Source organism: Indicator indicator, chromosome 2 (genome assembly GCF_027791375.1).
Source record: "Indicator indicator isolate 239-I01 chromosome 2, UM_Iind_1.1, whole genome shotgun sequence".
In the NCBI taxonomy this organism is placed as follows: domain Eukaryota; kingdom Metazoa; phylum Chordata; class Aves; order Piciformes; family Indicatoridae; genus Indicator; species Indicator indicator.
The window spans coordinates 36835412-36863118 of NC_072011.1; the positions used below are offsets into that span (position 1 = coordinate 36835412).

Sequence of the window (27707 nt, forward strand, 5' to 3'; positions counted from 1 at the left end):
TGGAAGATTAAATATTCTGTAAAGCATCTCTGTTGTCTTTGCTTTAGAGGATGCAAAGAAAGGCATGGCGCAAAGGAAGCCATGACTCCTGGACAGATCACTGCCCTCCAAATAGAAAGGTGAGATTTGGCATGAAATCCTGTTTAGTACAACATACCTCAGATTTTGAGGTTGGAGAAGTGCTTGCCATAGTAATTCAGATATATTAGCCGTGTCAAAGAGGTACGGTTTAGAGCAGTCTTTGGCATGATCCATTGCAGGAGTTTAAAGCAGTAGCAGCCAAGTCAAAATAAATGTGAGGAAAGAATCGAGGAAGGGAAAGGAAGTATGCAGACAGAGCAGGGGCAAGTATGGTGCCTTTTGCTTTGGTGATAGTACTTAGGTCATCTTGGCTGTAATGTGACCCTAGTGAGCCTGCATCACCTCTGCAGGTGATTGGGAGGAACTTTCACTGATGATTTGGAGAAGCTAGTTTAGATCCCTGTAATTAGAAAATGTGAACATCCCACTTAGTGCCCCATGCTCAGTTTGTATAAGCAGCAGGTAAGCAGCATAATTCAGTAACTAAAGATCCCAGAGAAGAAACGGCTGTTGAGTGACCCTCAAAAGTCTGCATGGTTGTAATTTTGATTTATCCTATTGGTTTTCACCTTACAGCTTTATGAGGACCTATATGATATGAGGACTCATTTTATATAAGCATATTACCCAAACCAGAAAATTTACTGACAATCCATATTTGCAAATATTTGAGTTGGAAATAATCAAAACTATGGCAGACTTCCAATATACTTTTGTCTGCCATTCCATCAGTTAACTAAGATATTATGCACATTACATTTTACTTAGCATATGACAGTCAAGAATATCTGCTTTCCGTACATGAAGAATTGTGTCTGGGGTTTGCAAAATAACAAACCAAAACTGTCTTTGATGTTGTTTTGGTTTTGAGGATGAGGCTTGGTAACAGTGTCTTCCACTTTTAGGTGCACAGTCTAAGACTATAGGATATGAACATCTCACCTTGAGTAACCAATGCTGTTGGTCACAAATGTAGATGTATTTTATAACTAGTGATGTGTCTGCACAAATATGCTGAAAGTTTGTTAGTTTGTTCAGGAGACTGATTTCCCAGATAAACTTCCATGCATTTTCCAACCCAGCACTAAGATGCAGCAGGCAAGGTATTTTTGGATAAGTATAGTGTTTTAATTACTAGAGAAGATTATTAATCTCCTTTGGGCTTGTCAAACCAGCAAATTCTCTGGGAATCCATCTCAGAATTGCCTCTAAGGTGGTTTACTTCCATTTCTTCAATGAATACCAAAGAGGATCTTAATCTTTCAGAAAGTTCATATCAGTGTTGAATTCTCTTCCACTGTACAGGAAGCCAATGGATGTGTTCGAAAATCCCAGCATGCCCATGGATAGGTGGGAGGTGAAAACATTCTGATTAAAGTTGTAATTTAAACCCCCAAAAGCAAAGAATGTTCTTTCAAGAAATTACCTCAGTCTTTCTATGGATCAGGTGGGCATTCAAAGCACTTGCCCTTTCCTGCCTGCAATCCATCAGTTGTGTTTGGATTGAACTTTAATCAGCTTTCTGTCGCCCCTCTCACAATTTCAGATCTTGATCTTCTGATTATATCTGGTAAGATTTCAAAGACTCTCCAGATGCTTGTTTATATAGGGACTCTCAGGAAAAAATGATCCAAATTAACAGAAGGTGTGAATCCAAAGTATGTTGGCTAAACTAGATTGAATCTGCATTCAGGGATCAGTCCCGGGATCAGTCTTGCTCAACATCTTTGTCAGTGACATGGACAGAGGCATTGAGTGCACCCTCAGCAAGTTTGCTGATGACACCAAGCTGTGTGGTGCAGCAGACACACTGGAGGGAAGGGATGGCATCCAGAGGGACCTTGACAGGCTGGAGAGGTGGGCACAAGCCAACCTCATGAGGTTCAACAAGACCAAGTGTGAAGTCCTGCATGTGGGTCGAGGCAATCCCAAGCACAAATCCAGGCTGGGCAGTGACTGGCTGGAAAGCAGCCCTGAGGAGAGGGACTTGGGGGTGCTGGTGGACAAGAAGCTCAACATGAGCTGTCAATGTGCACTTGCAGCCCAGAAAGCCAACCAGGTCCTGGGCTGCATCAGGAGAAGTGTGGCCAGCAGGTCAAGGGTGGTGATTCTCCCCCTCTACTCAGCTCTGGTGAGACCTCACCTGGAGTACTGCATCCAGTTCTGGAGCCCCTATTACAAGAGGGATCTGGAGGTGCTGGAACGTGTCCAGAGAAGGGCCACGAGGATGATCAGAGGGCTGGAGCACCTCTGCTATGAGGAGAGACTGAAAGAGTTGGGGCTGTTCAGTCTGGAGAAGAGAAGGCTCCGAGGTGACCTTATTGTGGCCTTCCAGTGTCTGAAGGGGCCTACAAGAAAGCTGGGGAGGGACTTTTTAGGCTATCAGGGAGTGACAGGACTAGGGGGAATGGAATAAAGCTGGAAGTGGGGAGATTCAGACTGGATGTGAGGAAGAAATTCTTCACCATGAGAGTGGTGAGAGCCTGGAATGGGTTGTCCAGGGAGGTGGTTGAGGCCCCATCCCTGGAGGTGTTTAAGGCCAGGCTGGATGAGGCTCTGGCCAGCCTGATGTAGTGTGAGGTGTCCCTGCCCATGGCAGGGGGGTTGGAACTAGATGATCCTTGTGGTCCCTTCCAACCCTGACTGATTCTATGATTCTCTGATTCTTTTGGATGATAATTCGGTAAAATGACATTACAGACCATTCTGTTGTGAGTGTGTCCACACAGTGGTCTAAGACAGTTTGAATTAGGCAGTTCAAAAATTCAATTTGCATCAAGTTCCTTGTTTGTCTCTGTGCACACAATCTGTACCACAGCCATAGTGCACACATGGGAAAGTGGTTTGCATTGCCCTGGAGCCTGCTGCACATCCCTGCATAGTTCCTAGCTGATGTCGCTTGGCTCAAGTGGGATGTAATCTAACTTGGAGTATGATCAGCTTATTGTCAATACATAAAGTCATACTGTCATCATTGCCCTTACCATTATTGCAGTACTATGCATAGCCTCAAGTAGAAATTAGAGTCCTATTATCCTAGATATTAAACAAAAACAAATTATCTGTCTCCTTTACAAAGAGCAGAGTAAACAGCTGCTGGCTGGGCTGGGCAGGCCATGAGCCACTGAAGCATTGGGTCTCACAGTGTGGCCTGGTGCTTTGTCTGAGAAGTCTGGCAGTCCAGAGAGTTTGCATGGGAGAGCTAGGCTTCTGATTTACCTTGAAAAGTAAAATGTGAGAATTCGTAACACCCTGTGCTAGATCACAGGGTTGAATCAGCATCAGCTGTGTTCAGAGTAATGCTAGCCACCCAAGCTGAATGATTTTACTCACGATATGTTTGCTCACAAGACAGCCACACTGTATGTTTATGTCGTATTGCAGCCTACGTCTGGTTAAAATGCTACGGGAATTACCTGAGGCTTATTGCCTTTTTGATTGTCCTCAAAATTCAGTGAAGTCTGATAGGTCTTGTAAATTATTTTCTAGCCTGCCATGCATTGATTTTTCTCTCCTTGAGGAAAAACAGAAAATCCCCTGTTGTGAGAAATAGTTAATTACTTTTTCATACACTTTTCCAGTTGCAGGCTGAAAATATAAAAGGAAAATGTGGGTTCTTCCATTTGAATGCAATCTCAATGGTTATAACTGTCAAACTAGAATATAATTCCAGGGTTTTGGAAGGCCAGGTACCAGCAGTAATGCTTTTTCTTTAACAAAATGCCAGCTATGGCTTGGTTGGGTTGAGATGTGGTTTGTATTACACCCTCAGATTTGTAAAAGGAACAGCAAATGCTAGAGAAGTGTTTAGAGGCCAAAGGGGTAATGGCTCTGCCAGTCAACTCAGAAATGGCTTTTAGGAAATAGATTTTCACATGAGGTGAGTCAGTGAAACCAGATACATGACCAGAGTGGGTGAAGCTAGTATATTTAAGACTGGACTACTGAGCTGGACCATAAGAATACATTTCTCAGAGTGTTTGGCCAACACTTGTATTTTCAACTGCTGCACACAGTACAAGATTTTATTTAAAATAATTTTAAAGTCAGTAATATTTTATACTAATATTTTATAATAATACACTCACTGTAATTTTATAATCATGATTTTTTATATAAAAGAAAGTCTTGATTCAGCAAGGGCAATTTAATAAAAACATTAGTGATGGGCAGTATGGAAGCTGAAATAATTGAATCCTCGCAAACCATGGAAGTGTTGCTAGGAAAAGAAAAAAAAACAGTGCTTTTTGCTATGATTTTGGCCAATGTTTTTTGATTTTTTTTTCTATGAAAAAAACCCCATCTTATTAAAAGAGAGGGCCAGGTTATGAGCTGTGATCTTTACTCCAGAAGGAAGGACAAAGAGATGGTATAGAAACTTCTGAGTTGCAATTCTGTGCCAGGTCAATTAAAACCTCCTAGTGTTTTTCTCTTATTAAAAACTAATCTATCTCTAACCGCTTTGCACTTGCCATAGGCTAGAAGAATACATACTGGCAGTACACACAGTGTGCTCACAACCAGCTAACGTGGCAAGTTCAGATCCAGCAGTAGTTCGTTCATGTGTCTGAGACATCTGATAGACAGTCAAGGTACTTGCATACTGAAATGAGTCTCTTTCTCTGTGTATATATACATATGTTCAGTCTTTTTTTTTCCCTGGTGCCTTGGGATAAAATAATGTAATTACATTTGTAAGTTCAGTGTTGGATAATATATACTGTGATGCCACTGAAGCTTCTTAAAACTTAAGAGAATTTAGTATTATTGCTCTTGACTGTCACACTTCAGAAAAGTAAGGATAGTAGTCTGTACTGGCAGCACATATTACTTTTATGCCTATCTTAAGGCACAATTTGTCTGCCAAAGATCTCACCTGGAGTACTGGGTCCAGCTCTGGGGACCCTGACACAAGAGAGACATGGACCTGCTGGAGCAGGTCCAGAGGGGGGGCACCAAGATGATCAGAGGGTTAGAGCACCTCTCCAGTGAAGACAGGCTGAAAGAATTGGGGCTCTCCATCCTGGAGAAGAGAAGGCTCCAGGGAGATCTTATAGTTACATTTCAATATCTGAAGGGAACCTGCAGGAAGGCTGGGGAAGGACTGTGTAGAAGGGCTTGTGGGTATAGGACAAGGGGCAATGGTTTTAAACTGGAGCAGGGCAGATTTAGGTTAAACATGAGGAAGAAGTCCTTTACAATGAGAGTGGTAACAAGTTGCCCATGGTTGAGGACCCATCCCTGGAGACATTCAAGATCGGTCTTGATGTGTCCCTGGGCATCCTGACTGAGTTGGAGTTGTCCCTGCTGACTGCAGGGGAGTTGGACCTTTGAGGGTCCCTTCCAACACAATGCAATTTGTGAAATTGTGAACATGAAAGTAGCCTCATGAATTGTCATTACACATCTCTCCTTTGAGATGGTGCTCCAGGTAGTGTGCTCTGTTTTAAGTGCTCATTTTATAAAAGGGAAACTGTAGAATGGCATGATTAGTATTAACATTATCCCTGCACACTGCAGAACGCAAGTATTGGAATAAAACAACTGCAACAAAAACTGAATGTTGAATTCTCTCAAAATAAAACACTTTGCAAAACAAGAATGTTTCTGTTTCAGAAAAGCTTAGCTTTTTAATAAACATCTACACAAGTGTCAGTATTTTTAACTGTGAATGCTACAGTGTTAAAAAGTTTTCATTTCCTTTTTCCTGGCTTAGTGGTTAATGCAGCTGTAGTTGGTTATGACTGTCTCCAAACAATATTGCTACAGCAATATTTTCATTGGTCATGGTTTGTTCAGTTTTTAGGCTGGCTTGTGTTTCAAGAGGTGCTAAAATTTAAAACAGCTAGTACAATGCTACACCTCTACAAATTCTCCTGAGCATTTACTACTAATTAAGAGTGGCTACTTACATCCAGACATTGCACAAGTATTCATTTCAAAAGCAAAGGCTTATAAATGGGAAACAAATCTGTGTGAAGTATTCGGTGACTGAACTTAATTTTAGATCAGAAATTGCTGTATAGCTCATTGATTTAACTAAAGGCTTTGGAGCTTCTTTTCAGGCTGAATTGTTTCTACAGGTAAGATAGTGACAGAGGTTTAATTGCGACCCTGCTTAATGCAGATTGTGTAAATTTGTAGCAACTTTGTGAAGTCAGTAGCATTAAACTACTAATAATGAGTGAAGGAGAAAAATGTAACTCTTGTGATCAATCAGGTCCTACATAAATAGTAACCTGATGAATACCTTTATCCTTGTCTACTTTTATTAATAAGTTTGGCATTGTTTTAGCTTACTCTTCTAATTTTTCCCCTAGAGCTGCTCAGAAGTTGAATCTGTCTTCCAAAAAGAAGAAGCACAGGCCTTCTGCATCATCTGTTCCTGAATCTACTCTCTTCTCTACCAGCTTCAGCAATATCCTTCAGACTTCCCCACCCCCTGCACCACCGTGTTTATTGAGAGCAGTCAGCAAAGTGAAAGACACTCCTGGTTTGGGCAAGGTAGGCCTTGCAAGTATCACTAAAATACTTGTTTTCTTTGGGAGAAGATTTTATCCTCATAAAAAAACCCATTAAGACCATGTCCCTTCTTTGCTGGCTATATTGCAATTGATTCCTTTACACGTGTACAAAGGCCTAATGATGGAAGTTGCTTAATGCAAGTGAAAAAAACCCAAAACTGGATAATGATGAATTTCTCCTTTTTCTGTCATGATATTTCCTCTCATTCTTCATGATCACATCCTCTTAAAATGCTGTTTTGGTCATTCTTAGAATGGAAAATGATTGAAGCAATGGAGGAGGTGGCTATATTTCACTGTTGCATTATGTTTGTCTGAGTGGCCCACTCTTTTTCCCTGCAATAAATGGATAGTCTGGCATATTAGATTTGGGAATACACGCATGCAGTTGCTGAGGACAGCAGTTTGCTTTAATCAAGGTAGTGTCTTATGCAAGCATCTGTGTTTGTGGCTTTTCCACATTCTTTGATTACTAAGCACTGACAATGAATTCAGTGAAAATCTTTGGGTTTAGAAGAGAAATTGTAATGTATGATCTAGGAGTGCTAAGAACAGGATGGGCTTGTGAATTTTAATTGCTGATTTTGGATACTCTGTTATGTTATGGGGTTCCAGGTTGTTGTTAGTTTGTGTGTGTTGTTTCGTGTGGTTTTGTTATTGTTGTGTTTTTTTTTGTTTGTTTGTTTGTTTGTTTGTTTCTGGTTGGTTGTTCCCTCCCACGCTCCCCTAAACCCTAACCCTAAATCTCCCCCCACCAAAGAACAGTGTTAATACTTTTACGGATGGTTTAATGCCTGTTTGGAAAGGGATTCCCTTCGCATAGGGCTATGTTCCTTTTGTCTGTCCTGGCAAGTGGAAAGACGTGTACAAATCTGTCATGATCCTATAAAATTCAGTAGTGAAGCATACTCTGATTTTAAGGGGAGGAGGAGTAATTTTGAACCTGTTCATTTTGTAAGAAGCTGCTATACAATAGGGGTAACCTCAGGGCTACTTTTCTGGGCTTGGAACAGGTTGCATCTGAATACAAGTAAAATTCCAGTTTAGACTTACCATCCTATAGCTATAAGACTGTATGAGAAATAGCTAGAGATTTTAAGAAAATCTTTTAACATATGCTTCTCCAAAGCAGTAAACCAAATTAGGTTAATTCATATAGTAAAAATAGAGAATTCCCCCCCCCCCCTGCATTTCCATTAGCAAAAATATCTCTAACCTGTGGTTTCTGGAATTAAGTTTCATTTTTCCCTTATTTGGTTTCTTGTAGGGGTCACCCTGTAAGTATGACATGAAGCTCATATACTTTCATCAGTTTCCCATCAGTTTACTGCTGTAGCATAATATTCATTTTAAGATCTCAGAAATAGGTGCAAGACATAGTAAATAAATAACTGCATGATAACAATGTAATTTATCTAGCAGACTAGGAAAACTTCAGAAGAGGTAGTGGAATTTCCAGCTTGTTTGCTTTTAATTTTACTGTTGATATTTATACATGTGCTATTTACTTTGGTTGGCATATGTTTTGATAGATGTCATAGTTTTTATTATGCTCCTTTCTCAGCATTTTCTCTTATATAGTGTTCTCTGTAATGGTATAAGTTTATAGGACGTGGACCTGGAGGAGGTGGGTTCAGGGAAGCTCAACATTATTTTCAGTCACTTAGGATTTTTTTTCCCCTGTTTTATGTTTAAATACTATTTTAACAGCAATCCTGGTGTGATGAAACTCTGTTTCACTTTGGGTTTGAGTGGGCTGGGCAACAATTTGTTACTGGGAAATCTAGTTCTCTGGAGCTGAAAGGCTGGCTGTTGCAAGGATTCTGGTTTTCTGAGATTCCTAAGGGACGACAGAGCACGGACTGCTCCAGCACAGGCTTCCTGGAAGAAAGGCTCTTTGCTATGGGTCTGGAAGCCTGTGCACAGATGCTGAGAGTCACTGGCTCGGTGTCATTTTGAGAGCTGTCAGTTTGCCAGGGTAGGTCCAAGATGGTGCAGGATACTTCAAAGCTTAGACTTTGAGGTTAAATGTCATTTCACAGTTCTTAAAAATTGCCACCAAATGTTTGCCATTTTATATTTTCACTTCTAGAAATGTCAAAGATTCTACTTCTCATTGCAGAATTGATGACAATGATTTATTTAAAATTGTAGAGTTGTCAGGTGCAAGCATATAAGTTAAACTAGGAGGATTTGTCTATCAGCAGCATATTTAAAAGTTAATGACCGACTCAGTGAGAATGTGGGCAGCACTGAAGAATCTAAACTGACAAAGAGCATTAAAGAGTATATATTTGGGTTGCATGCTTCACACCTTTCTTACAAAAGGCCTTTCAAATTAAACCACACCAGTCTGGAAACTGGAAGAACTCTTATTTGTAAGTTAAAGTTTAGCTTTATAGAAGGAGGAAGGTGATATTAATAACGAAATTTTGGGACTGCATGATCACCATTTTACTTTGACATTAGATACACCATTAACCTTAGCAGAAATACAGCAGTCTCAAAATGAGTGCAACAAAGAATCTCATTCTTCACTATTTTTCATTTCCAGAAAGTTCCTCGTGAAGTAAAAGAAAAGGTTTGTGACTGTACTGCACATATATTAAGAGTGATGCTTTTATGGATCATAACATGCATATGAGCTCTGAGCTGATCCTGGGTAGCAAGTAATGTGATATCCCCAGTTATTTCCTGAAAGCAGAAAGTATTATTTTAGACTGAGTGACAGTCTTGCTCCATAAGCTGCCACAACTTAGCATTATTTTTCTTTCTTTCTGTTGTCTTTGAATTGTCATACTCCGAGGGGCAGATTGCTTTTGCTGGGTTTATACATAGAGCACCACTGTTCTGAATGACTTGATGTGCAGTTGCTCCAAGTCCTATTGTTTTCTCCAACATACTCCTTAAGTCTGCTTTGTCCTTTTAGACAGTGAGCCAAGAAAGAGGGCAAAAAGTCTTTCCAAGCAGATTAGCTTGTGCAAGGACATTCTAGTAAAGTTTCCTTAGATTTGCTCTCCAATCTGCTTGTTTTTTCCTTTCCTCTGCCGCCATTTTCTGTCAAACAAAATCAAAACTATACCAAAACTTTTGATGAAAATCTGTAAATGTTCTTCTGTGAAAGATGTTTGTTTGCTGAATTCCACAGTACCCATGAAAAACAGCTTGCATGAAAAATTTTCTGCCAGCCTTAATAAATTGGCTGTTTTCAGGTGGTACAGAGTTTAGGATGAATGAATGTAGTCTCTGTGTTTTCTTTCATTTATTATTTTTCTGTGTGTAGTCTTATAAAAATGTGTCACTCAGAGGTATTTGTTATATTTGAGCAGGGATTAGTTTACTTTCCTTATGTATTTTTTATGTGAATTGTTGTTTGCTGGTATTTGATAATTTGGAAATAAAATGGTAATATTTGTGTGTCAAGATATCTTTATGCAAAAGGTTTGTGCTACCACTGAACCTTCCTAGGGAAGTGATTTCAACCTATTAGCAAAATGAATTGTGATTTGTAATGTTGTGCTTACCATTTATCCTGTAGTCCCAGGACTCCCACTTGAAGAGCCCAGCCTTCTTTGGCTAAATAATGCATAAATTCAGATTAAAACCCCCTGTTTCTGTCCCACAGCACTTACTACCTTAGTATGGGAAGGTCAGACAGACAGATGGGAAGCAAGAAGAAACAATGAGATATTACTGGTCATCTAGATAGCAGTGTTCTCAACCCATCAGCAATCTAATATTAGATACCCCTTGTCAAGCTTTGGTAGGTGTTGTAGAACAGATTATTAAAATCTTTGAAGGGGGAGAAATAGGTTACACTGCAGATGATTCTAAGGACCCCTTTCAAAGTGTGTAGGGCAGGTTAGGAAGCACTGGCCTTGACATTCTTTAAGATGTAACAGTACAATATGTGTGCCACAACTCACCCACTTCCTTCAAGCTTTTCTCTTCCACCTGACAGGTGTAGGACACAGGGCCCTCTCCATCCTACTAGCCTGAAGATGGTTTATTTTATGGAAAGCCAGCAGAGAAGGAATTAATAGAAGAGAAAGATACCTTAATATAGTGCTTTACCACACAGTGCCCCGATTGGTGGAACACTCCTAATGCCATACAGCAAAACTGCTCCATTTTGTGTGATCAGAAATAAGGACAGCTATGTTATTCTTCCTTCAATTTTTCCTTTTCAGATGTAATTCTAACTCCTTGGTGTACACATCCATTTACCTGCCTATATCTGCAATGCTCCAGGAAATCATTACACTAGCATCCACTTGCCATAAACTCCTCTCCCTTGGATCTGCTTCTTGTCAGCTAAACTTAGGAATCCTATTATCAGGAAAAATAGCTTGTCAGGCCAGAAACTGTGGGGCCACTTTCTAACCTTGCAGGTAGGCCAAAATAGACCCACTGCCCTTAAACTGGCTTATTAAGAGGTAGGGACCAGACCTAATCTTCCTCTCCTAAAGGGGCTGGCTAGATTAAATGGCTAGATTATAGAAGCAGTTGCCCTGCTTCTCTACACAGGAATGCTCTCTTGCACGATGTAAAGTTTAGGCAACAGGCCAAGTTTTCCCTTAGCAGGCTTTGTTGATACATGGTCCTAGCTCAAATGAAGTAGCAGCCTTTGCACTTCACAAAGAGTAGGAACACCAGTTGTTGATGTTCTCTAAATTGTGAAATATGACTGCATAAAATTTTTTTTACAATATGTCTTTCTTCAAACCTTACAGCCGACCAAAATGCAGTGCCAGAGGCCTAATATGCCTGGGTTGGTACATCCACATCCAAGATAAGCTTTATTTTAGAAAAAGACAAACTAAGTGTGCATAGAAAATATAATTGAAGGAGAGAAAGGATTCTTGTTTATAGCACTTCTTCCAACTTCTATTAATTTCACCTTTTTCTTAAAGCACCTTGAGGCATCAAAACTCCTCCCAGAAAAGCTGACCTAGCAGGAATCTACCCAAAGGGTATGAAAGCCTCTACCATGTACAAATGGTACATTTGGTGAGGAAAATCCCAGTTCTGAGAAACTCTGTCTGGGGGGCAAAAGGCCACCTGTATTTCATTCCATGTGAAACTATTTAATTTGTACAACAATCATGTTGGCAACAAAGATGAACACATACGTCTCCTTTAAATGCCTCAAGGGATCTTCCTGTTGGGTTTTTCCCCCCTTTTCAGTAACCATGGTAACTTTGGGCAAAACCAGCTTTCACCTTAGAAATTGTTTTCTGTGATAAAGGGTTCAAAATTGCATTTGTCATCTAACCGTTCCCCCCGCCATACTCCCAAGTGATAAAGGAGAGAGCACCTCTGCTTTACAAAAAGAGACCCTCTCTTGATTTTTTTGGAAAAACCTTCAAGACGGATGGCAGTGAGATACAGAACCTGTTTTGCAAGTTGTGATTGTTTTTTTGATGACCTTAACACAGTTTTTCATAAACACATGCTTAATGTATTCCACAATGTTGCCAAAAAATCCTCACATCCACCAATCATCAAGAGTGGTGCTCAGTGGTACAGGTGGGATTAGTGACACTGCAGGAGGCTCCACTGTAGTACAAGATAATGATTTGGCTGAACCTCTTGATTCAGCTGCAAGGTTATTCCACTTTCCATTATTCTGAAGGTCAGCAAAATGAATCTCTCCTTGAGAAAGAACACAGTCTCTTTTTGTGTTCTGCTCTGAATCTTTAACAGAAAAATGCTACTGGATGGTGTAGTAACAAAATAATTGCAGAAAGTTCTAATACTTGCCTCTGCTGCAGATGGAAGTCTGCATCCTCTGCTTTCTAGTTTAAGAAACTTTGGAGGCTTGCTATGTGGCACTCAGGCCTGGTCAAGCAGACCTGCATGCAACCAGGCAGGTTGCATAAGGCAAGACAGACCTTCAAAGAACAAGGACCAAGCAGGCTTTTGCACTTTAGGCTAATATTATGCAAACCAAAGGAAATTTGAACTATCTTTTCTGTATTTTACTTTTTATTTAAGAACCAGAGATATTGAGCTGTGCTTCTGCCAGGATAGAGCTGTAAAACTGGTCACAATGTACACACCCATTAGATTAGAAGCCTCTTGCCCTTAAATGCCCAGATCCTGTTTACTTTGTAACGTGACCTGTGAATTGCTTCCAGTGTGGATTCCTTCCCAGAAGGGTTGGCAGTATAGCTTAGGGTTTGGAAACATTTCATTAGTGGATTTGGATCTACAAATGCCATTTAATTTTCCAGATGTAAATAGACTTTCTCTTCTATATTGTTGCTAAAATAATTAGCAGTTAAAAGATCTTTCACTGGATAGTGAAATATCAAAAGCCATGTATGAAAAGCAGTACTTCAACATTCCCCTTATTCTTTATGAAAGAATCTTTCTATATAATGAATGTAAAAGCAATGTTTGAAATCACTGACCTGTTTGATCTTAAGAATTCAGGAGGTAGGCTAATAAATTTTTAAGGCATGTGACCCTCAAAATCTCTCCTGTAGCATTCAGAAGTGAGAAACAGTGGGTGTACCTGCAGTGGGTGGATGGATAGATATATGTATAATTCTCAGTATACATGCAGTGTGTATATTTGTATCTAGAAACATATGTAAGTGCATATATGCATGTGTATAAATGTATTAATTTCCCTCTCCCCGGCAATACAGTGGCAATATATAGGAAAAAACTATATATGGAGTTTCTGGGTAAGTTGTTCAGAAAAAAAATTGGAAGGCTAACTAGCTATAGTCTGCTTTTATTTATAAACTAGCATTTTTTTTTTCTTAAGAGAAAAGTCAGTATTTCTTTAAGACATTCCCAGTAACCTCCCATGAATTTTAATCAAGAGTAATATCTTAGATGTTTATCTCAGTTCTCCTATATATTGTGTGATCTTTTTTTCTCCTGTGATTTGATTGAAAGTGCTCATACAAATAGCAGCATTTTACATTAAATTATCTAGGTTTCTGTGAGACTCCACTGCATTTCTGTAGATCCCAGTTGGTCTCATCCATATTAATTGCTACTGGTTTTTTCCACAGTGTTGATACTGAAGGGGAGATGCTTAGCGAGAAAAAGTTGTGGTGTCAAAATTTCATGTGCATCAAAATGTGAGAGCAGCTGTACAAGAACCTTTACATCATTACATACTCCATTACAGAAACATAGATATGGGAGAACTTAAAAACTTGATCCTTTCTTCCCTGGCCCCTTTTCCCACAGAAAATATGACATATGTATTCCAACTGTATATTGTGAACATAATATATCTTTGCTTTCTTGTCTTTCCCCCTTTCTTTCTACCACTCAGGATTGCTGGAGGTTTGTCCAAATAAAAATATTGATTTGAAATAGAAATCTGTTTTTGACTAGCTGAGCTGGAGCACCTAGATTCTGGAAGCAGAATGACTAGGAAAGCTGCCCTCCTTTCCTCACCTGCCTTAAACCTTAATAACTTAAGCATTACATTTTTGTTAGCTGTGAGGAGCAGTGCTAAGGTATGTGCTTGCCCGAGATCTGACAGAGGCATTGGGGATGTGTATTGCCTGGCCACACAGAAAGGAGCATACACCCTGATTGATAGCAGCATATTCAGATGTGATAAACGCAGGGAGGCCCAGGCTGCTTTCGGGAAGTGGAATAGCAATGCAGAGGAATTCCCCCAGGGCCTTGTACTCCATGAGCAGTGGGAATCATGAATCTCTTCAGACAGAAGGGAGTTATTCATCATAAAGACTATTATGCCATGTGAGCCATTGCTGAAACAGAACACCACCAAGCTATTTCCTATCTTATCAGGATGTATTAATAATGCAGTAGTAATAATAGACGTACAAATTAAAAATAACTGGATGGGCAGATAAGAGGAGTTCTTGGGATTAAGGGGGTTGGGAATTACTTCAAACAGTTAATTGCAGAGCAGCACATGGGGCGAAATTTGCGTTTGCTGTTTTGCCTTTATTATTTTCTTACTCTCCTTCTTATCTCTGTGAGCATTATTTCTAGGGCTTTTACATAGACACTAATAAGCACAATATTTCCTCAAGATTTCAGGCTGGTTTTTATCTCCAAAGAAATTAATATCTTCTACTGATCCATCTAATTCAATAGGGACTAATAATGCTGAATAAGAAGAGTGTTCTGATTATTAGCCTTCCTTTACATAAACCTCTTACTATTTTCTCCTCCCACTCCCAGCCCACAATATAAAGGCAGACAAGGCATTACGAGTGTCAGATATTCAGGCTTTAGGATGAATTGGTGCAGACTGTTCCCTGGAGGTTTTTAAGGTCCTTCCAGATTGCAGTGGCATGAAATCCCCAGTGTCCTGAGTGTCTTGAGATGTAATAGCTGGGCTGGGCAAAGATAAACATGAGTCTCTGATTCTCTGGCATAGCATGATTATTCTTCCCCCAGTCCTTGCTTGCACAACCTATGCCTGTCAGTCACTGACCTGTCAGGGTTTTACCTGATTTGAGGGCTCTGCATGGTTCCTTTCAAAACAGAATTAAAATAATGACTTGGAACTACTCTTTGGTCTCCTACTGGGTACCAAAATGGGCCTCACTTAGGGCATGAGACTGCTGTCACTTTGATTTCAGGTCCTATTTGCTAAGCAATTTTCAGGACATGCACACTCTGCTCTCAGTGAAATAGGTGTTTGAGCTAGTGCAGTGTGCAGCCATTTCACATAGCTCCATCCAAGCGACACTGGCCCACTGAGAGATCAGGCTATCAAAGGAAGCCCATTTTATTGAACGCCCAATACACCAACGGAGCAGAAGCTTAGCAAAGAACTGCAGCTCAGCTATTACTCCACCACTTTTTCTGGGAAGCAACATTGTTTGTGAAACTAGCAACATGGGAATTCAGTATCAAAGACTGTCAATCATATGTCATCTTGCTTTTAACGTGGTTTTAGTAGTCTATAAAGCTTTTCCATGTAATATTTATTGGTTTTAGTGAATAGTTCAGTCTACTGTACAGAATAGTTCATCACAGTTTGTTGCCTCCACAATTTGTCAGATTAAAAGCATGGAGAAAACTGTTGTGTAAATAATGGTTTATTCAGTAACAAGAGAAGAAGAAAGCCATTTGCAAGGAAGGGCATGAGACAGAACCTGGTGAGGGGACAAGGACAAAAGGATGTATTATGTATACACTGATCTGAAACTTTCTGTGCATGTCGTTAGTATTGTAACGTGTTCAGCACAGTTTGATGGTTAACTTCTGTAACAGTGGTACACTTCTGGCTGGTCACTTTTCATCATTCAGGTTGTACCTCCACTAGTGTCAATGGTGTCAATTAAAGCATTCAGGTATCAGGGGTGAATATAGCAGAATTTGCCAGATCCATGCTCAAGGAGAAGCAGTGAAAATAGAAAAATTAGGCCAAAGGAGAAGTAAGCACTTCATTAACCTGTGCTTACTCTTGACAAATACAGTGTGTGGAATATATTCATCTTGTGAACTAGATGACTGAAACACTCTAAGCACAGGAATTCATGTGGATGATGAAACTTTCAAGGGTTCATAGGCATTTTTACAGAACCTGCCAGCAAACTGTCTGTGATACTCGTATCCATGATACTCATTATGCATGGTAATAGCTCCCATCATGCTATTAAGCCTATCAGTCCAGATCTAGATTCTCTTCCTTTTGTTTCCTTCCCAGAAATTATTCACAAATGTTTTTTGTCTACCTATCTGTGTCTCTGATATGCATCTTGTCCCTAACTGCCATTGATATCAACTTTGCTGTTGTACTTCCATTACTTAGGATGCTTTTCTTACCATCAGTGAATCTTCAAGTGGCCTCTCTCCTGAATCTATGATCCTTCTACCTGTGCCTGCTCTAGTCTGAGCACTGCATCCTAAATGTCAACATTCCTTCTCATTCAGGAAGGCTTTTTTTTTTTTGTGGTATGATGAATCAGTAAATAATTGCTGCATCCAAAGAAAGACGAAGGGGGAAAAGGAAAGAAATGCAATCAGTTACTGAAAACTAGAGTCAAAGTACAAAATTTGAAACTGCTCTTCTCATATGTCTTAGTCTCCCTTCACTAAATTATCAGGCAATAATCACAAAACAATTAATGAGACAATGCTTGTTTTAAGGCATTGTTGGCATCCACTATCTCTCAAAGCTAGACTGTGGAGATTTGGTCAGGAGACTAAACAGATTTGCAGAGTAGTACAGAACAGGCTATTAATATTTTTCCAGTTACCATCTGGACAGAAAATATAGAAGGTGGACGCCTGCCCTGCATTAAGTCCCCTCCCTCCCCCTCACTTTTTCAATGAAGATTTGTAAGAAGTGAAAACAACTTCTAGGCTCTAAAAGTTTTCATAGGGAAACTTTTGCATCTCACTGGGGTTTTTGTCATTTTATGGAATCAGCTTTCTTTTCTCTGTAATTTACACTTGTCTTTACCTCTCAATCACCATTCCACTTCTAATTAAGTTGCTCACTCATAGCCCAAATATTTTTTTCCTTTATTTATTCTTTTATTACTATGCAAGAGATTATTCACCAAATGTTCCTATTCTCTTGGAAATCTTTTAAAATACATTACTAAATAAACATGTCCATTACTTAGTTCAGGATCAAATGACGGATAAATGATGGATAAAACAAAGCTGTGGTAAGGTGCTCTCTCCCTCTCTTCTTCCTGACACCTTAATCCTACAGCACAGCTGCCCACCCATACCGCTTGATCATCTCCTTGGAGGAGGTTTAGCATCTTCCTCCTAGGTGGCAGAAACAAGATGCACACAGCCTTAAATTATTACAACCTGTTTATTTGTTTTGAAGTAAATGATTGAAGTTCAAATTATTAATGTTTGTTCAAAGTTGAGCTCATAAGAAACTCAAACTGAATAGTTAAGGACTGGTAATTTTCTTCGTTTCTGGAGACTGACCTTTCACACCCCATAAAGAGCTATGTTATAACAAATTGTAAAACTTCAAAAAAAATAATAAAGATCAGAAGCTGTATTGAGTATTTGTCATGTAAATGTAACCATCTGTAGTTACCATCTTTAGAACTTGATATGAAACCAGGCTTCTGAAAGGAAGGCAAAAGGATATAAGGCCCTGTAAGAATGATTGCTTTCTGAAACAATATGAATTGAATTCATCTATGACTGACAGACAGAAGGCAAATACTGAATTAAAATGGTTGTTTCATGGACAATGTGTGTTCCTGCTGCTGGGGTTTTAAGAATGAAAAGAAAAATTGTACCTTGCTTTTGCCTGGCTGTGCAAGCCTTAGGGGGGATGTTTGCAAATCTGTTGCACTGTAACCACCCAGTAATACCACACACAACAGCAATACATGTGGTAACTAGAGTTCAAGTATTATTTAGGAGAGCAGCCATCCCACAGTTGGGCAGGGGGCCCTGTGCAACAACCTTTCCATGTGTGGAGATGTGCAGGAATTCTGTTCTTTGGATTCTTAGGGAGATGTTATGCTGGAGAAGTGTATTTTTCAAAGAGACTATGGGATCATGCTTCGTTTTAATAGTTTGCACTATATCAAAAAATAAAAACAGAATATTGAGATACTTGAGAGGTTTAAGATCTGATATTTTGAAAATCCAGACAGATAGAGATTCAGAGCAGTGGAGGGAAGGCTGTTGTGGTCTCCTAGTGAACAGACAAATAGATTGGGAAAACCAGTATGTGAATTAGCAGTTGTGACTGAGAGCCCAAGATTAAACAGGCACAGACAGTAAACAATCCTCTTGCTGCTTGAAATGGCCCTAGTCAAACAGAGCTGAGATATGTTCATAAGTAAACTAATCTGGATGCAGTTTATGCAGTACCTGGTCTGCTTAGAGAACACAGTTGGCAGTGTGGCATCCTCTGTAGTTTTCAATTAACTTCATTAAAATAAATAAAAATAAAAATATAAATCTTGAATTGCACATGTTGGGTAGGTTACCCTAGCAATCCTACCTTCAGTTCACATTCCAGCCTGTGAATGCAGAAGTCAAACAAAAACACCTCTGTCATCCAGTGGTACCTTTTAATTGACACAAACCAAACAGCTGCTAGAGACCACATCAAGATCAAGAGTATGAGGAAGAGTTGGAGGAAGGATGAGGATTATATACTGGCAAAAACTTCATATTAAGACATTGATTTGCATTTGCTGATATTTAATTGAGCTTGAGAGTAAAGGCTGTTGCGACTCCACAGTGTAAAAATGCTTTTGCTTGTCCTTTTCCCCTTATCCATTAAAAAAACAACTTGTCTGTGTTTTACTGATCTTAAAGATAAGACAGATAAGGAAAGAAGTGAACCTTCCTTTCAATTCAGACTGAAATACTCCTGGTATTACTTCTAGCTGCATCTAGACAGGCTTTTGACATCATGGTTCAGAGTAGATGTTTAAAATGTCACAAAAGAATGAAGGAAGGAAAATAAGAGTGAAATAATTCTTCCTTTTCCTTTGACTCTGTGGGGTTTATTTCCTCTTTAAAAATAATTGTAGTTAATAGAGCTAATGAAGTGCAGAGGGAATACAGGTTAAGCAAAGCAGGACTGACAGGAACAGTATCAAAAATGTAAATGGAGGTGCGTGAGGACTGGTGTGCTGTCTTCATCATCTTTTGTTGTTTTTTTAACTACTCCATCTATTTTTAAATTTTTTTTCTTTGTCTCAGAGAGGTTACCAGGATACTTCTGGTATATTTGCATTGACTCTGCTTTAAGCCAGTGAATAGTGTTCTCAGAGGACATTAATAGCTCTGTGTTTCTGACAGACAAAGAGAATTAATTTCCAACTGAGAAATTAGGTGCTTCTGAGGACTAGCCTTTTAGAATAGTGTCTACAGTCAGAAAGGCTGATTGTCCAAATTACAGACATGCATAGTTGACTTTCCTCTTTATGTAGCCTTGATTGAGACACGATGAGCATGCTGCTGGCCTTCGCAGTGGGTAATTTTGTTAGAACAACATCCTTCGGGTAAGGCCTTCACAGAACAAGGATGACAAGTGTGGCAAATTGCTTACAAACCCCAGACCTAGAGGCTTCTCTTTCTGAAAGCTGCCAGCCCACAGTACAGCACTGCTACAAAGCTGTAATTCAGTAGCTGTTTCTTCTGCTGTAAAAAGGGGCACTACTTTCCTAAATTCTTTGCTTGCTTTCTCAGAAGGCTTGTTTTCACAGGACCAACAGGTTTGGGAAGCCCAGGGTAAGTGAAAATTGAACACAACCAAATATTTACAGTGCAGACTGCCTGTTGTTATTCTAACAGCAAGAGAAGTGATCACCTTCTGATGTAGAGAAACAGGGTACTATCCTCTTTCCATTCCATTTCTGATATAGAAATTTTGTCTGTTGCAACTGCAATGTCTTCTGCCCTAGTTTTATTGCTTTTTTATCTTTCCTATTTCTGTTGTTAACTGACAGCAATTGCCAAAAATAGTATATTCTATTGCATTTCTTACATACTTCTTAATAGTTGCACCACAAGTATACAGCTTGTAATGTGCTGGTCTTCTGATCAGTGTATCTTCTGATATATTTCATGGTGGCAAGGACTCTTGTTCGAATTTCCTACAGTCTCCTAAGCAGAAATGGTCTCTGTAGTGAAATGAAGAGGCAGGACATCATTACCACAATGGGTGACACATCCAAAAGGATTTATACTCTAATTTCAGTTCATTAATGACTGTGATATTTAACTCTTCCAGCCTGCCCTTTTAGTAGCTGTGTCTAGTTTTCTGGGCTGCAATATCACAGTTACTCTGCAGAATATAGCCCCTGATTACATCTTGCCTTTCATTGCCTTATGTCCTTGCTTCCCAAGAATATGGTCCATCCACATTGTCTTCTGTAGTGCCACTTTTTCAAACTCCCACATTCACCTTGGGGCTGCCTTCTATGTTGTCTCCCTTTCTCGGAATCTGTCTTTTCCTTTTAGACCAGTCTGTGTCTTCACTTCCATTCAGCTTCCCCCAGCTGTCCTGCTGACATTACTTTGTTGTATAACAGAAGGAAGATGCCTGAGCTGCATCAGAAAATGACTGAATAGATCAGTGTAGAGCTCTGCAAGATCAGCTTTGCTGTTTGGTACTTACTTGCTGTACCTAAAAGCTTAGTAACTTGCACCTAGTACATCGTGTCTTATTTTCCTGCTCAGCTAATGCTACTACTGCTCACTGTGTGGACCAGAGTGGGACAACCAGCTCTCCATTTCCCTTCCTGAGCTCTCTCTGCCATCTTCTAATGTGAGGAACTATTTCTCCTGTAAAGCTTTTTATTTCTACTGATGTCATGATCTTTATTGTACCTTTAGGAAATATTTATATGTTACGAATTATATTTTACTCCTACAATGTTTTCTCTTTTCATAAACAAGCCTTACGAAAATTTCTGCATTGGGCAGTAACATATAAATTTGATCATTTTGTTCACAGAGTTTAAGGTAAATGATGGATTGAATTAATTAAAAAAAAAACAAACCATGTATTGCTGTATGTAAACTGGCCCCTTATGGTATAATATACCTCTCTTCAGACTGTATCAACAACGTTTTGAACAAAGCATTCATTTAGAAAGGGAGAAAAATATCACTTAGCATGAAAGTTCAAGCCTGGATTTAGTACAATGTGAGGGTTAGTGAAGCATACAGACACTTCTTTTTCTAAACAGTGTGCCAAGGAGAAAAAGGCCAGAAATGACCCACTTGGAATATGGAAACTTTGGGACCATAAGTGAATAACGTCAGTCCACTTTAACAAAGAGTGTGTTTAGAGGTATGCTCATTATTTATTAGTATGTTCACCCAGAAAGCAGTGCAATAGCTAAATAACCTATTCTGGCTTATGTATGTGGTGGGACATAATAGAGTTCTCATGATTTCTGTTGAATATAATTGTGGATGTTGTGTCAGGATGCATGCTAGTAATTCTAGAGAATAATCCAAGCAAATCCTGGCCTCTCCCAGCCCACCCCTCCATTGAGAGAACTGTTGTCAAGTGGAATTAAAGTACTCCTGAAATTACTTACCATAGCTGTTACATCATGTTCCTGTTTGTAAATCTCTGGAGGTTATCAGCACAGTTAATTCATGTGTCTTGGATATCCTTGAAGTTAACACCACAAATCAAAGTATATTTATAATACTGGGTTAGAAGTCAGATAGTTAGAAATGTATAATATTAAAAAAGAGAATCCTAATGCAGCCAAAAAGAAGTAACACTGGATTTTCTGTAATTAAACTGACAGGATGTTATAACTGCTGTAAATAATAGTGACTGCTAAAATCTTTCAGGCTCCCCAGTGTACAAATCAACCAAACATGGATTAACTTAGCTTCCTCTGATGTGTTTTGCACTAATCCAATATCCTCTGATAAGAGGAGAAGGTCTTAAATTAGAACATTTTGTTTTCTCTTCTGTGTACACTGTGGCTTCTCAGAAAACACTCTTTAGCATCATGGAGTTTGAAGTCAAGTAAATTTTAAAAGTCTGTTACCTAAATGATGCTTAGGAACATCTGTGCAGGGCTTTTATTGGGACACTGGTGCTGGATGCACGTGCTTTGTGGCTTGGATAACAGTAGTTAGAACCAGAAACAAGATAAACATTCTCAGTCCCGTATGTACTTCATTTCATACAGGAATGATAGAATAATATAGAATCGTTAAGGCTGGAAAAGACCTCCAAGATCATTAAGTCCAATCATCAATCCAACACCACCATGCCCACTAAGCCACGTCCCAAAGTGAATATGTAGCATGTAGAAGTTTTCAGGTGAGAAAAGCAAAGAAGGAATCCAAAATATTTGTCACAATAAATCCTAAAATCATAGACTGAAAGTTGTTGGTAGACCACACAAAAGAACTTGACAGAAAGAAGAAATCTTTCCTTTACCCAGCTGGCAGCTTGCCATCTCTCCAAACAAACTTCATTGCTAATTTATTGCTAAGGGAAGAAAGTGTGAAGTTCTAAGATAAATTAAAAGGTTCATATTGTGAGGTGCAAGTATTAGATAACAACTGTCTGGTCACAAATTGAGTGAGAGAAGTAAAGCACAGAATCACAGAATCAACCAGGTTGGAAAAGACCTCAGAGATCATCAAATCCAACCTATTACCTAATACCTAACACCTCACGACAACTAAACCATGGTTTGAAGGCCACATCCAATTCTTCATGTGAGGGTTAACACAAGCTCTAGGCAGCTCCTGACCTTTTCAGCTCTTGCAAATTAGAATTAAGGCAGTTCAAGAGCTGAACAGCTGCAAGGCTGCTCTTGTGTGCTTTCAGCAGTCCTGCCATCAGTTGTTGCTTTTCTCAGAGAGTCTTTGGAGTGCTGCATGTTCCTGCAGCATATTCTTTGCTCATGGTGTGCCTTTCCCACACTGATCCCATCAGAAGCTGTTCAGTTTTCAGATTTCCTGGATATGCTGTCTTGTGGGAGCCTTCTGCATTGTAGGTATTACATGAATGTTGGATTCAGCAGCTCAATTACTTTGTCGAGCTGCTGCAGAGAAATACAGAAACCAAATTGCTTTCTGAAGCTGACAGGAAGATGGACCAGCAGGAGTCATCTGAGTTGAATGGTTTCGTTTTCGTGTTTTAACAAAAAACAAGATGGAAGTTATTAAAGGTGACAGTAGTAGAAGACAGGTTCTTTGGCAGTCTCTGCACTCTCACCCTTCCCTAGATGCCATCATGTTCTTCAACCAGTAACCACTTTCTGTTAATGTTACTTTGTTCAGTTCTGCCCCTTTTGGTCATCAGATTTAAAGCAAAATGATTATGGGTTGAAGAGAAAGAGATGGGAAGAGAGGGAAGGAGAGGCTGAACAGGAGAAGCAGTAGTAACACAGGCAAGCTGGTGGCTCAATAGCTTCACTGAAATTTTCTTGTAACAAAGCAGAAAACTGCCCATCAGCGTGGATGCCAGAAACACCTCTGAGTTCTCGCTGAGGAATTGTTTAGTGTCTAATAGCTAATGTATTTTCAAGAATCTCAGAAGTGGACTCTTATGTAGGTTGTGTTTGGGTTTGGTAGGATTTTTCAGTGTGTGTAATTAGCTGAACTATTCAGAGGTCAGTGTTCTTCCCAGAAAACCAGTGTTGCTCCTGTATAGCAATTCTACAGTCTTTTCCCTCTGTAGAGGAATCTGGTCAGGGGGCACTTTAACATGGCTACAGTGCCAGAGATATGCCAAACATTTTTAATGGGGTTTAAGATTTAAGCAAGGTTGTCGATTCTCATGTAGTGCATATGAGACCAGCTGCAGCTGACCATCACCTTAAGCTCCTCTACAGTCAAGAATGTATCTCCTAGTTTTGAAGCCTGGTGAAGCCTGCTCCCTGCTTTCTAACCTGCTGGCTGGTGTGTTGGGGCAAGGAGGAGGAGAGGTGTGAGAGGTGTGTCTGGAGCAGTATGTGTTTCACAGACTGGCTCTGAGGCTCTTCCACCATGTGAATGGACATGCAGCTGTCCCATGTGCACAACGTGCTGGTATGTTACTCAGCAGGTGGATTTTCATGCACTGGAACAGGAGTATGGTAAATCCAACCAGACATCTGTTTTTGACTCCCACAACAGACACTTTTCACTTTCCAGAGATAGATTATACCCATGTGGTTTTCTCCTGACTACCTAACTACTCACTCACAGTCCTTCATTGCATAAACCAGTCTTCCATATCAGTTTTGAATTTGGCTCTACTGCAGAACAGTAGTGATTTGAGCAGCTGGGAATCAGAGTAAGGAGGAAGAGCGAGGAAAAAAAGTAAGTTATATCTCTGTCTTAATGAAGACAGATACTTTTAAAGACTGGTGAGAGAAATATTTATTTGATATACAGTAATTGTGCAGTATAAACAACCATCTCAGATGAACTCCTGCTAACAAGTGATCTCTCAAATTTTTTTCTTTTTTTTCCTCTTTTTAAAATATGTTTGGAACCTTTTGAGAAGGCTATGTGTAAAAGTATTGAAACCCACAGCTCAGGGGAGAGAACATTGATTTTGTCATTTTGTGCAGACACATACATGCACAAACAGAAGCCGAGTCACTAAAATAGTCTGTAACAAATGGATCTGATCCAGAAAAATCTATGTAATTAGATCAGCCTTTGGCCTAGCAAACACTTCATAAAGTTCCATTAAAACAATATGATAGAGCTAGTAAAATAAAGGAGAGTTTATCCTGGGCTTAAATTGGGGAAAAAAACCCCAAACAAACAAACAAAAAAACCAAGCAAACCCCACACATGAAAATATCCTTTTTATTTATTTTTTAATTTTTTTGTTCAGAGCAATGAATCCATTGGATTAATGCATTTATCATTTGGTCACAATAAGGGTGTTAAACTAGGAATGCTTCACCAATGATCCACATATTTTTTAGAGCAGTATTAAAAAAAAAATTACAGCTCTCAGGTAAGATAGATTTCCCTTCCATCATGCACTGAAAACCTGATCTTCAGTGGCAGTTGTTTGTTGCTGTTTTTGTCTTTGCCATCATTTTTTTCAGTGTTGTTTCGGTTATCTTCTCTTCTAAATCAGACCAGAAAAAAAGATGAGATATAGGACCAGGTTATGGACCAAGCATACATGACCAGGGGAAGAGTCTGAGCTGTGGTAGCACATAGGTGAGAGCAGAAGCTTGGGCAGAGCACAGCAAGGAGTCAACTCTTGTTCCTATGCGTCTAAAGGCAGTAGGAATTATATCACTGGCTTTGGTGGCAGTCTAATTAGATCTCAGAAGGCTTTTTAACACCCCCCACACCCTAAATCTGTTGACTGTTCCCTGTGGTGTTAGTGGAAAAGTATGCATCTTCTGCCAGTGCAAGAGACAGCTCTACATGGAACTTTTTTTTCCACTACAAATTTATATTATAACACTTCTTTTGTCACTGTGAGGCTGAAGAGAAGTGTAGCCTTGTCCATGAAATACAGTATGAGTTTGTTATGAATGCAGAGAAATAGCACAGTAGGTTAAAGCAATAGTCTATCTCTAGGCACTTGGGTTCACGTCGTTGCTCAGACCTTGTGTAAAAATGAGTTTTTTAGTCCCAGAGGACTCCTTCGCATACTTCATTCCCAATACTGCTGCATGTTTTGGCAGATTTCCATCTCTGGCCAGAAGAGGCTTAGGATGAGGAATCTGAAGAGATACAACAAGTCCATGGGACCTGATGAAATACATCCCAGAGTCCTGAAGGAACTAGCTGTGGTAGTTGCCAAGCCACTCTCCATGATATTAGAAAAAGACGTGGCAGTCGGGTGAACTCCCTAGGGACTGGAAGAAAGGAAACATCACACCCGTTATTAAGAAGGGTAGAAAGGAGGACCCTGGGATCTACTGTCAGCCTCACCTCTGTGGCTGGGAAGATCATGGAACAGATCCTCCAAGATGCCATGCCGAGGCACATGCAGGACAGGCAGGTGATTCAAGTCAGCCAGCATGGCTTTACTAGGGGCAGGTCCTGCCCTACTAACCTTGTGGCCTTCTATGAGAGACTATGTCAGTAGATAAGGGACACCCTATGGATGTGATCTATCTGGATTTCTGTAAGGCCTTTGACACAGTCCCCTACAACATCCTGCTCACTAAATTGGAGGGATACGGATTTGATGAGTGGAATGTTCAGTGGATAAAGAATTGGCTGGATGGTCGCATCTGGAGGGTGGTGCTCAACAGCTTGAAGTCCAGGTGGAGAGCAGTGAAAAGTGGTGTTCCTCAAGGGTCCATACTAGGACCTGTGCTGTTTAATATTTTTATCAATGACATAGACTGAATGCACCATCAGCAAGTTTGGAGATGACACCAAGCTGTCAATATACCAGAGGGATGGGATGGCATCCAGAGGGACCTGGGCAACCTAGAGAGGTGGGACCAGGTGAACCTCATGAGGTTCAACACGAGCAAGTGCAGAGTCCTGCACCTGGGCCAGAACAATACTATCAATACAGACTGGAGGATGAGGTAATAGAAAGCAGCCCTGTGGAAAAGGACTTAGGGGTGCTGATGGACGAGAAGCTGGACATGAGCAGGCAGTGTGTGCTTGCAGCCCAGGTGGCCAATCACATCCTGGGCTGCCTCAAAAGATGTGTTGCCAGCAGATGCAGAGAGGTGATTCTGCCACTTTGCTCTGCTGAGACCTCACCTGCAGTACTGTGTACAGGTCTGGAACTCTCAATACAGGAAGAACATGGACCTGATAGAGCAGGTACAGAGGAGGGCCACGAGAATGATCAGAGGGTTGGAGCACCTCTGCTATGAGGACAGGCTGAGGGAGCTGGGGTTGTTCAGCCTGGAGAAGAGGAGGCTCTGGGGAAACCTGATAGCAGCCTTCCAGTACCTGAAGGGGGCTACAAGAATGGGGAGAGACTGTTTACAAAGGTCTGTGGTGATAGGACAAGGGGCAATGGCTTCAAACCAGAGAAGAGCAGATTTAGAATGGATGTTAGGAACAGGTTCTTTATTATGAAGGTGGTGAAACACTGGAACAGGTTGCCCAGAGAGGTGGTTGAGGCCTCTTCCCTGCGGATATTCAAGGTGAGGCTTGACAAGGCCCTGGGCAGCCTGGTTGAGTTGAGGATGTCCCTGCTGGCTGTGGGGAGGTCAGACTAGATGACCTCAAGCCCAGACCGTTCTGTGATTCTATGATTCTATGGGAATAGCAGTAATGCTTTGCCAGGTGAGAAATTAAGAGTGCTGGTAGACAACTGCAAGAAAATTGTTCAGACTGTGTCTGTAGTGGATAAATGGAAACACCACCAATCTCATGCAGCCCTTCTGGCGTTTCTTTGGACACTTCCACAGTGCCATTTATTCCAGATACTTGCAGCTCTATACCTTCCCTGTGTGCCTGAATGGTACTGTAAGGAAGGTGAGATCCTGCAACTTCTGGGACTACCTAACATTTACTCTCTCAGTAATTTAAGGAGTAATTTTGAACTTTGAGGTGATCCTGAGCAGTACCTTACTTTTAAATATTTCATTCCATAGAGTTTATCAGGAGAGAGTATTTAGCCTGATTAACTGTTTGATTCATCAATTTGTCAGATGCTGAAGGCAAAGAGATGATTGTTTCTCTCAAGATACTAGAGCATCTTGCAAAATAATTAGTAGT

General features: G+C 40.1%; 1 protein-coding gene across 1 annotated transcript in view; it reads left to right on the forward strand.

Moving 5' to 3' along the window:
* Nucleotides 1–27707, forward strand: part of KIF26B (kinesin family member 26B) — a 290280-nt gene that overhangs the window by 180736 nt on the left and 81837 nt on the right. The window contains exon 5 of the mRNA XM_054397640.1: nucleotides 6402–6585. Within this exon, the coding sequence (XP_054253615.1) occupies nucleotides 6402–6585 (184 nt within the window). The remainder of the gene's footprint in view (nucleotides 1–6401; nucleotides 6586–27707) is intronic.